Here is a 12,254-nt window from a genome sequence, read left to right on the forward strand (position 1 = left end):
AATAGTCAATGAAACAAAATTGTTTATAATCTAAACAATCAAAACAAAATCCTTTATTACCCTGACAAAGTTAAAACCTATCCTGAAAGACTCATTAAGCCGTCCCTAATTAAAAACTAATTAAATTTGCCAGAGAAAAAGAGCGCGCGACATTTAGCTGATACTAATAAGGTCATCAAACAATTACGGCTCATCCGTGCCAGAGTGAGAGGGAGCACCCTCCCTCCGTCCTCTCCCTCCAACTCACCACATCCTCTATTTAACTTTTAATTTATACTCATTCCTTTATATCTTTTATTGCTTCGCCCATCGCAACTCCTAATGCGCTCGAGGTGCTCCTCACTCTAATTAAATTCATGCAACACTAAGCTTTCCGGACACCTCGGCAGGCCACGCCCGAGTCACCCCACTGCGCGATTTCCACCAATCGCGGGCCGAAGCGGCTTCAGCACAAAAGCCGGTTGAAGAGGGCGGCGCAGTGGGTACGAGATCTGATATAGCCGTCACGTCGGTTACGGAGAGTGTCTTGACGTATTTTATTATTATTTATGTCAATTAGGTTATTGCTTTTTTGTTTAATGGAATAAGGAATTGTGAAATTGATTGCCTTTCGTTTATGATTCATCAATGTCAGAACACAATCTGTAACGTGTTAATTTTATATGATTGATTGTTACTCGGGTCATTAGAATGCGGCTGTAATCTAGTTACACAACTATTGTACATGTTAATAACATAGCCTTTACTATGTAATTAGTTTCAAATTAACATCTTCACATCTCGAGGAGACAATACACAAATAGAAGAATGGCACAGCCTTTTAATATGTCTATTAAAAAGCCTTATTAGTGGTACAATTCTTTAAGATCAAACACAACTCTGACAGGAAGTAAAACCCTATTAATAAAGTAATTTTAGAATTCAAGCATTGTCATTTGTAACAAACTTCAGAAGGTGAAAATATTAGAAACAATCTATAACAAACATCTTTCTGATTATGCCTCTACGAGTTTTTGTATGCGGCTAAAAGATTACGACCGTACCCCATACAAAATACACACTTTATTCATCAAACAAAATCCAACTCTAATTTCATACATTTACAGTAGATTTTGTAATACAGGTGATAGCGTCTACAATGTCGTTATTCTCACGTATGGCGAGGTTAATTTATGAACCGTCTTTTAATATCCATCTGTAGAGCAAAGAAATAGGGTGTATTGTTGTTTAGCATGATATAGGGGAATAAATCTATAATATGAAGAGGGCGGGGAATTAATTTGTGTAGAGGGGTATGCTCCGCCCTGCCGGAGCGCGCCATGCCAGTGACGGCTGTCGCCTCGCACGGGGACATAGTGTCTTGTGGTGTGTGTTGTGGTGCGACAATGCGAGTTTGTGGGTGTTAAACTGTCGGTATGGTGTTGGAAGGTGGTCTGCCGGCGCCGCTACAGTTGTACGCGGCAGCGGCTGCCGGTTTAGCCCCAAGGCCGGCGTGGCCCCCGTTTTTACCGTTTTTTGGAGTTCCACCACCGTTTTTGACTAGGCCTCGACTACCGCATCCCTTACCTAATCGGGCACCTCATGGACCTCCTAGTGAAGACTCTAATGAAGATGGAGGAAGTAGTAAGGGTAGGTCTCTATTCCTATTAGAATTATTTAGTTTAAGGAAATACAAACATTACTGTCAAAAGTTAACTCATTGGTTTTAATAGCAAATAAAAGTGAAAAATATTTGTTTACGTTTTAAAATAAATTACCATTTTGTCTATGTGCGAATACCAACTCTTATAAGATTAAAATGTCTCCATCAGTGCAATTAGTCTGTGCATGTAGGTATCAGTCTATTTTAATTTCAGAACTTTTATTTTTGGCGGCAAAACAAAAGCCGTTTAAATGACCATTATGCAAAGAATCTTCATACATAAGAATATAGTTAACTTATTAATTAAAAGGCATTTTATTTACACTTGTATTGGGACAATATTGCCATTGCTTCTAATCTGGTATAAACATAAAGAATAGAAGATAGGCATACAATCTTCAAATAAAATATCTGAAAATTTCTTGTTATATAGATGCAATGGTATATGTGAATAATTTATGCGATGTTTTTATTTTTCCATAAACCAAAAAAAAAACAAGGAAATCCGTATTTCACTGAACTATAAATAAATCATTTTAATTTAATATTATGCGCCGACATTTTGCATTTTAAGTTTTTTATATTAACTTAAATAATAAAACAAAATCAGATAAGGTTGTATAGAATAAACAATTAATGATTACGTGTTCATGAAATTTTAATATTACCTATAATATTGGTGTAATATTTTTTTTATTCCGTTATTATGTAGCAATATAACGATTGCTAAATTATGAATATTTATCTATAAATACCTCAAGAAGTAGAGTTAATTTATATATTCACCTTTACGGTTTAATGAGAAATAACGCGGCGTCCGTCGGATGATTCAAACGTCACTTAGGGATTGTCAAAATTCTAATCGTATATATTTATAATGTTATGAGATGAATTTTTTTTCGTGAGACCATAAAGTGGCGCGTGATTACGTCAAATATAAACTAAATATAAAGTAAGATATAAATAAGATTGTATTGTAATTGTTGTACTATTATTTATCTATTTAATTATTAGAAGAAAACAAAAAGTTATTATCACAATTTTTTACAAAGTAGGTAAATAAAAACGCTGAAATTAATTTTATAATCGTGCATAAGTGCTTCCTTTAAATAAAATAGTTTTTGTTTCTACAATAATTAAACGTATTGTTAAAGTAATCTTAAAAAAACCAAGGGCTAAGAATATTTACCTTCAAATTTCTACTTCATAATAGAGGCTCTATTCGTTCTTGGGTTTCTCATTATTTCATTTTCCTAAAATTACATATGCTGGCATAATATTTTTTTATATTTTATAAAACCGACCTTCACCCATACAACTTACTGTACTCCGTCATTAATTTCGTTTATACAGAGAACATGGATATCTACTGATTGTAAGAAGTTTGTATGTGTTTGTTGTAATCTGTGTCTATATTATTTATGACAGATGAAAAATTGTCAAATTACACGCCAATCTTTGTTAAACCGCGCGCATGCGGTGTTGACTCCATATTTCCGTTACGATTAGGTATATTAATTATCAATTACGTATATCCAGGAAGTGGAATAATTTTAATAATTATAATGCTGAAACTTGTTCGTTTGGATGGATGAACGCACTAATCACGGGGAGTTTTGGTTTGCCTAGATTCTTTTTTTATCACGTAGGTAAATTTATTAATGAAAAAATTAATTTTAAACAGTTTAAGTTTAAGTCCTTCACCAAATTATTTTAAATAATATTTTTGGAGATCTATTTCGTAATCATGATTTTCTAGTAGGCAAGTAGGTGATCATCCTTCACTGCTTGACACACGCCTTTTGGGTCAGATTGCAGATTTGATCTATCATCACTGATTTTAGACCACACCGAAAACCTTTGCATTTAGCACATAAACATTGTCGATTGTTAAAATTTTGTTCATTTACAGCTCATTCAGCCACACGAATGACATGTCTTTGACATAACTTATGAATTGTCTATGGCGCGAGATATGAAATGGGTATTAATAGCGGTCTGATGGTATATAATGGCTGTCCTTCTCACTTAGTATTCCCGAATCGTTTGAATAAATTTTCTATTAATAAAAGCAAGGTGCTAAGAACCTAACGAGCGTAATCCGAAATATTAGTTTCGTAGTTCGGTCGCCTGCTGCGCGCGCGTCGGTCGTAACAACTTTGTCGATGCCTACGCCCTTATTCACAATACGAGATCGTTACTCAACCGTCGTTATACGTCTAAATCGTTATTTAACCGTATGTATGTATTTAAAAAATAGTTTCGCCCTAATATATTTTTTTAATTTAGCTTATATTTTGACTACCGACTTTGACTAAGATTTTGACTAGTACAAACACAAATTTTTCTCCATAAAAACTTTCCTCAGATTTTAAAGAATAACAAACAATACTCCAACAATTGGTCCAGCTGTCTTCGAGTTTTGCGCTTAGCAAAATATTTAGCGATTACTTTTTATTATCACGTGATCATGTCAAAGTATTGTTGCGCTTTCAGACACAATAATATCTTTGAAAAATTACTGGGGATCTAAGATACTTGTTAAAAACTAACAATTTTATTATAAAAGGTTTAAAAACGATCAGAAAAGTGTGGTGAGTGTGGTAATCGTCGAAGTCTTACGTGAATATGTCTCCAGTTATAATCGGCCTTTGTCGGCGATTGTGCTGAGGTGTTACTCTTGAAATTAGTTTGTTAAATGTTTTGTAGATGACGCATGGCCACCCCGCTTTGTGAACAACGTTTTTTATCGGCACAACTAGAAGATGATTTATAGGAAAGTAGACTTTTTAATAGCGATCCGATAATTTATTAAGATATATATATATATATATATCTTTTATTTAGACCAAGTCTTAGTTCTGGAGAGTTTTTATAGTATTTGACACCTGATGTTAAGCGATACCGCTTATGGACTCACATTGCCAGAAGGCCGTTGGCCTTTTAATAAATAGTACGCTCTGTTCTTGAAGGACCGTAAATCGAATTGGTTCGGAGATGCTTCAGTGGGCGGAAAGCTGGTGCGCGGAAAATATTGCCTTAAGAAACACTCAGTCATGAAACGACGCACGTTGAGATGATGCGGGTAGAATTTCGTATTCTACCTCGAAGTTGATGATAAAACTCAGCTGCAGGTATTATTCCGAAGAACTCTTCTGAGCAACGTCCTAAATTCTGTAGATGCGGAGACACCACATCACAGTCTCTAAAGAGAACTGGCGTACCTATGCGCGTGTTAATTCTTAACAGATACTTTGAATTCACAAATTAAAGTAATCAGGCGCTAATTAAAGATTTAAGATGGCGCCTGGTAGATGATACCGATGGCTCTAGAGCTGGTTCCTTCCTCGCTCAACGAATGAGTATCGCAATACAGCAACGAAATGTTGCCAGCGTTAGAAGTACACTGCCACCGAGACTAAACATTTTAAATTTGTTTAAATTTTCTTTTTATATATGTATAAAAAAGTGTGTAATTCCAAGTAGGTGTTATATATAGTTTATCACGAAATTAAACACATGTTTATAAGTAGATATGAATGTATTAAGCGACAAACAAAACCTTTAAATTAAAACATAAATGAAATTCTAAAATTATGTGACGGAAATGGTTTAATTCTCATTTTTTACTATTTGTGTCTTCACTAAGACATCGACATAACGATCTAATATACCTTAAGACTGATAAGTAATTTAACCATAACTTTATTTACTAATAAGGATATTTCACTTAAGAAAGTGTCCAACAACACTCTATTAAAACACTCGGTTCTTTCACTAACACTAATTTAACTTAAACAAGGGTTTATAAGGATATACATATTTCGATAACAACAAGCATTTAAGTACCAATAAATAAAAAAAATAACTAATTAGGTATTATGACGCAAATGTTGTGTTTATTATTAATGACAGTGTCAACGAAATTGAAATAAAATTTAATCCGACTTAAAAAACCTTGACACTTAATTTAATTTGTCTAATATAAAAGATTTTTACCTGCTTTACCACTATGTCTAATATATTTAAAACGAGCTGACCCGCGAACAACGTTTAGCCTGTAACTACATACCTACCAAAAAAATGGAAAATTTTGCTATGAGACTTCGCTTTTCCAGAATAAAAACTTTAGAGCTTACTTTGTGTAATTTTTCCCTCCATAAAAACTTTCCACGGAGTATATATTAACACTAAATAATAAAATTCTCATTATGGACCTCCTGCATATAAGGAATACTAAAAAATAACGTATATTTATACAATAGTTGTCTTTCGATTATTCTCTACGGTATAGTCTTGCCAAGATAATATTAGACGTCAATATATGACATACGGGAATTATAGTTCGCGCTAAGTCTTGTTCCTAAATCTCGCCCAAAACCTAGGCTCGACTTATGTTAGCTTTATTAAAATGCCGTAAGCAACGAATTACATGTGAAGATGGAAGAAAAAATGCGGCATCTTTCTTGGGTTGCTCTTTTTAGTCATAACGCATACATGTACGCGCTAGTTGCAGGCATCGTTTAACTTAAATTAAATACACGTTTAACAATAAAGTTTTTAATACATTTAAAAGTCATTTTATATAAATAACAAAACAATTTTATTTTGTAGGAAATTAATTTTGTTCGCATTTGCAATTTTGAAAACACGCGATTCTTTTCGCGGCCTAATCACTGTCGGCTTGTTACGTTGTAATGAGGCATGTCTAAGTGCTATCATGTCAATACATGACATACGGGAATTATAGTTCGCGCTAAGTCTTGTTCCTAAATCCCGCCCAAAACCTAGGCTCGACTTATGTTAGCTTTATTAAAATGCCGTAAGCAACGAATTACATGTGAAGATGGAAGAAAAAATGCGGCATCTTTCTTGGGTTGCTCTTTTTAGTCATAACGCATACATGTACGCGCTAGTTGCAGGCATCGTTTAACTTAAATTAAATACACGTTTAACAATAAAGTTTTAAATACATTTAAAAGTCATTTTATATAAATAACAAAACAATTTTATTTTGTAGGAAATTAATTTTGTTCGCATTTGCAATTTTGAAAACACGCGATTCTTTTCGCGACCTAATCACTGTCGGCTTGTTACGTTGTAATGAGGCATGTCTAAGTGCTATCATGAATTTATGAATGTCTATAAAACTCTTTAGTTTTCGAAAATTTGAATTATTTATAGTAGGTGATTATAGTTTCCTTTGCGATATTGTCATTAAAAAGTGAAACTAAAGTAGTTTGAGCGCCATCTAGTGGTTTTAATAAGAACATTATCTGTAATTTGTAATTATAAAGTTTCGTCATAGATTAGAAATAATTATAAATAAATTGTTTTTTTTTAGAAGTCATACAATGTTCTGCCTATCATTATTCTATATTTCTTACATAGCGTTATATCTGTACCACCTTTTGAGAGACTTCTATATATACCTACTACATTTAGCTGCTATTAAACGCTCTAATAAATTGGATAACTAATTAATTATCCAATTGTTAAATTACAGTTTATAATCATTAATGCATGCACAAGTGCTACATAGTGTATTAAAAAAAGTCATAAAGTATAGAGTAGCTTAAATCTATGGACAATAATTCTTAAAGAATTGCCAACCACAAAGGCCAATCTAATTTAACCAGAACTGAGCAGTAAAGTTAAACAGCGCAATAAACTGAAATCAGAACTAGTCAAAAGTGCATCAATAAGGGGTGACGCGAGGGGAGACCGGGCTGGAATGGAACAACACATAAATTATTACACTCACCCTTCGTTAGGTCGAATGTTATTTTCCTATTTGTAAGGTTTATCTCCTTTATATGTTGATTTAGTACAGTCTGTTAAGAGGGATTTTTCTCTACATTGGCTTATTAAGTATTAATAAAAATAAAATAAATCAGTGGCGCTACAACCCTTTTGGTCTAGGACTCAGATTTCTGTAACTGTTTTATCATCATTTGTCAATTTAAGAAGAAAGTAGGTGATCAGCCTTCTGATCAGTATCTGATACACGACTTTTTGTGTCTAAGGCAAGCCGGTTTCCTCACGAGGATTTCCCACATCATTCGAGCGAATGTTTTTTTACATAAAGATAGAAAGTCCATTGGTGCACAAAAAGGGATTGAACCTACGACCTCAGGGATGAAGCTACTGTGCCACCACTGCATTTAGTATTAATAGAAACAGGTACTGTATATATTATAGTAATAGTGTACAGGTACTGACACACCACACTTCCTAAACCAATATATTTCGTTTCAATCACCAAAATCCTACATCTTCAATAAATAAATCTATATTGTTAAGGACGCAGTAATTAATTGTTAATACAAAACACATTATGCACAGTATATGTTCAGCATCACAAGTTACTAAAGATTCAATATCGTAATAAAAATTGTAATATATAATGATAATCTTCCTTTCCTGTCGAATCCTTTAAGGTGTCTGTAGTGAGGCTATGGAATTCACTTCCTGTTCCTACCCTCTTAGCTCCTTATCTATCTTTCTTTAAATATCTACTGTACAAGTATTATCTGTCCAAATCATACCCCTAATTTTTTTACCGACTAATCTGAATTTATCGTTATTTATGTGTTCTTTTTTCATTATTGTCCTTGTCACTGTTTACATATGTTTTGACTGCTTTGTTTCGTTCCATAGTCCTGGAAGAAATCGCTCACAAGTGATAAGGCCGCCAGTTGCCTCCCTTTTTATTTTGTAATGTTAATTATACTAGATATGTTAATACATAAATCATTGTAAATTCTTAGTGGTATAAATATAGTATCCGTATACCTTGTATAATGTAAACGTTATAATTTTTGGTATTTATTACCTAATTATTGTGAAAACAAAAATATTCAACGTAAAAACACTGTTGGTAAAAAATCTCATTACAAAGTGACAAAAGGCCAAAAACGTTCGTAATAAGGCTTATTAGTCAAGTAGTCGGCGGGCAAGGTGCGCGAAATGTAACCGAGGCGGGCGGGAGTCAATTTCAAGGGTCATTTCCTCTCACACCCTTTACAGGGGAGCTTGCATCCAAAAAACCAAAGAATGGGCACAGCTGTTGTGGAAAATTAATAAGGTTATGATTCTTTTTATAAAGTTTTATTACTTTTTTAAATTCAAGGATTTCAAATCGTGAAACTTGTATAAGTTAAATTCTAGACAAACTAATCAGAGTTATTAATTATTTTAAGAGACATTTTCGAAGTATAATAATTAAAACAAGTAACAATATATGGCATCACAGAAATTTATTGCATAACTATAAGGTTTTATAAAAAATATATTATTAATCAAAATAATTTATTCTGTAGTTGGATTTTAAAATATTATTATAATTTTATATTACCAGGTCATAAATTATATATTTAGTAAATTAATGCAACATAGCACTGATCATATAACCCAATAGAGTCATTAGCGTTATGGTCAAGCATGCGACTCTCGTGTATTTGACCCAAAATTTTTCCTTTCAATGGGCAATTAACATAATGTATAGTAAAAGCAAGGCGTGACCGTGTAAAAAACTTATCACCTACTTGCTTATAAAGAAAAATTCTTTATAAAAAAGACGAGGATTGAAGCTCTATAGTTCTCTGTAAATAAAAAAATAGTGGCACTGCAATCTTTTTAGCTCTGTTTTCTGTATTTCATGATAATTTATGAATCTAATAAGCAAGTAGGTTATCTGCCTCCTGTGCCTAACAGACACCATCGAATTTTGAGCCTTAGGCAAGCCGGTTTTCGCACGTTTTGTACCGTTCGAGCGAATGTCAAATGCGTATATAGAAAAAAGTCCATTGATACACAGCCGGGGATCGAAGCTACGATCTCAGGGATGAGAGTCGCAAGCAGAAGCCACTAGGCCAACGCCGCTATTCAGTTAATACAAAACACAATTATAACCAGTTTAAACGCAAACGCGTGCCTAATCACGCGTCACGTGTCCCAAAACACACATTTGTCACGATTCGATTCGCTTTTTCTATTTACTTAAACAGTGTATCGTTTTGCCCCGTTCGCCCTTTGGAATTAGCCACGGGAGACGCTTTGGCGCCAATATGGCTTGTTTACCGCGGATAGGTTTCCAATTGCTCTCAAGGGCTCTTTTATAGTATCAAAGTTCATTGGAGATGATTGGATATTTACAAAAATATCTTGATTTTTTAAACTAAATAAACCGCTAAGTTCGGGAAGAAGTATATTTTGATTGGGTATGGAATCTCGCTGTTTTCCTGAAGGACTTTGACGGCTCAGCTCGGGCTGTTTGACGCGCGTAGCGCGGCCGTAATGGACTTTGCCCGCGAAAAGCTCAAAGCGTTGGGACTGAAGAGACGTATATATGCGCGGTCGGAATCTCTTTGTTAGCGCGATTCAAAGAATGACGTCATCCTCTAATTTCTAGCCGAAGTAGGTATCGCACTACCTACTCAATTTAGATAAGTAATAATAGTATTGTAAAGTTTTTAAACCAATAACTAATTAAATAGGTCTCATGTTTTGAGCATGAATTCCAAGAAAGATAAAGCTAAGACGTGACCACAACAGATTCTTAATTCGGATCCACAGACTACAGATTATAGCATTATATTTTTTAGCTTGCGGATCGAATAATAGAAGGTACGTAAGCTATGTTCTTTCTTCATTATTACGTTGTAGAAATAACTATTTTTTTTTTATAGAACAGTACAGGAGGCTCACCAGATGTTAAGTAATTCCACCGCCCATGAACATTCTGTATGCCAGAGGCCTCGCGAGTGCGTTGCCAACTAATCATCGAATTATTCCGGAAATTCTTTAGTGGACAACTGGTTACACATAGTGGTAATAAGGATTGTATAATGAAACACGTTTTAAGAAGATAAAGAGATCATTTATTCAATTATTAGATGCATAAGTGAGCAGTGTTGGCCTAGTGGCTTCAGGTCAGGTCATTCTTGAGTTCGTATGATGTGCACCAATGGATTTTCTTTATATGTGCGCATTTAGCATTCAGTCGAACGGTGAAGAAAAACATCATGTGGAGACCGACTTGCCTTAGAGCCAAAAAGTCGACGGTGTGTGTCAGGCACAGGAGTCTGATCACCTACTTATCTATTAGATTGACAAAAGGCCCAGACCTAAAAAAAATATTGTGTTGTTTATTTAATTATTTTATTTCAATAGCGCAGCGGACTTGTTTTAAATAAAATCGAATAAATTATAATTAAAGCTTTATTCATGAGAAAATGATTATTTTAATGTATGAAAAAATGGCATTGAGTTTTTATGCAATCACGAATTAGCCATGGGATGTGATTAAAAAAATGTCACCCACGAGTTTGAACGCACAAAAAACAAAACAAATTTTACGCTTACGTATGACGCATGAACACAATAATCATTTAGCAATTATACCGTGATATTAATTTATTATATATTAGTTTAGCAATATTTTTTTAGATTTCATATTCAAAATATTTAAGCTGCTTTTAATTAAATGTAAATTATTACTAATTACGACCTTACTTCGAGGATTTTTAATCGTAAAAATTATATAAAACTTGCGGCAAGCCATTTTTTTATGTTACCTTGTTTATGTAGGTATAATTATAAATATAATTTTATCATCATCAACCTCTTTTTTTGGACGTAGGCCTCCTCCATCTTCCTCCAATATGTCAGTCCACCTGGTCGGTGAGCGGCAGGGTGGACTTTACTTCTGCCGAGGTCTCCATTCCAGAAGCCTGCGGGTCTATCAGTTTATGTCCATGCAATGTTGCTTTGTGTTATTTAGATATAAATTTATATAAAAAATACAATACTTACTACGTTACTATAAGACGGTCGAAGTGCGGGACAAACCGACCAAAAGCCAACCAATTGTTTATGGTCTAGTTATGTCACAAAGCAAATTATATTACTAATCTGTAAAGTCCCATTCCAAACCATATTAAAAAGATGAATACCAACTGATTTGAGACTATATAACTCTTATAAATAACCTTAAGTTCAAAATTACTTATTAAACCAATAATCTTGAACATAAAATTTGTGTTTAATTTGTATAAAGTGTTAAACATAACATCATTAGTTTTTATCTGTATTTTTAATTACATCAGTGTCCGTTTAGTCACCAGAGAAACCAAGCTGTGAAAGTTTGCATCACTTGCTCGCGCGATTATTTCGTAGGTAAATTTTAAAAATAGATTAGACGCATCGTAACATCACAGATTAAACAAACTTTACGACTGTGTCTCTTTACTCTTACAATGTAAAGAAAACTAAATATTCCCTACGAGCAATATATTAGAACATCTTTATTAACTAACTTGTACTTAATTTAAACTATATCCAAAGCACTATTCATTACCGCTGTTATAAATTTTTCTTGTGTCTACCGGCATTTAATCTCCACTATTAGCAGTACAAACAGATTTGTATAAATCCTTTAACGCTACGCGTGCTCGAGACCTCATACCATAACTAACCCTATTAAAAACCCTTCGCTATTAATGTAGCATAAAATTAAGTCGTACGTCACGCGTCGTGCGTTCCGAAGTACGCTTGCCCTTAAGAATGGGTACGGTCCTTTACTGTACCATGACTGATTACTTTCGTCTTT

At 33.8% G+C, this 12,254-nt stretch overlaps 1 protein-coding gene across 3 annotated transcripts in view; it reads left to right on the top strand.

Annotated features, from left to right (window-relative positions):
- The first annotated feature begins 1,345 nt into the window (after window positions 1-1,345).
- The window catches only part of LOC123712436 (homeobox protein unc-4-like), a 33,505-nt gene continuing 22,596 nt past the window's right edge, over window positions 1,346-12,254 (top strand). For all 3 annotated transcript variants that reach the window (XM_045665513.1, XM_045665514.1, XM_045665515.1), the window contains exon 1: window positions 1,346-1,629. In XM_045665513.1, the coding sequence (XP_045521469.1) occupies window positions 1,416-1,629 (214 nt within the window). In that variant the 5' untranslated portion in view covers window positions 1,346-1,415. The remainder of the gene's footprint in view (window positions 1,630-12,254) is intronic.

The sequence above is a fragment of the Pieris brassicae genome, chromosome 7 (genome assembly GCF_905147105.1).
Source record: "Pieris brassicae chromosome 7, ilPieBrab1.1, whole genome shotgun sequence".
Lineage (NCBI taxonomy): Eukaryota > Metazoa > Arthropoda > Insecta > Lepidoptera > Pieridae > Pieris > Pieris brassicae.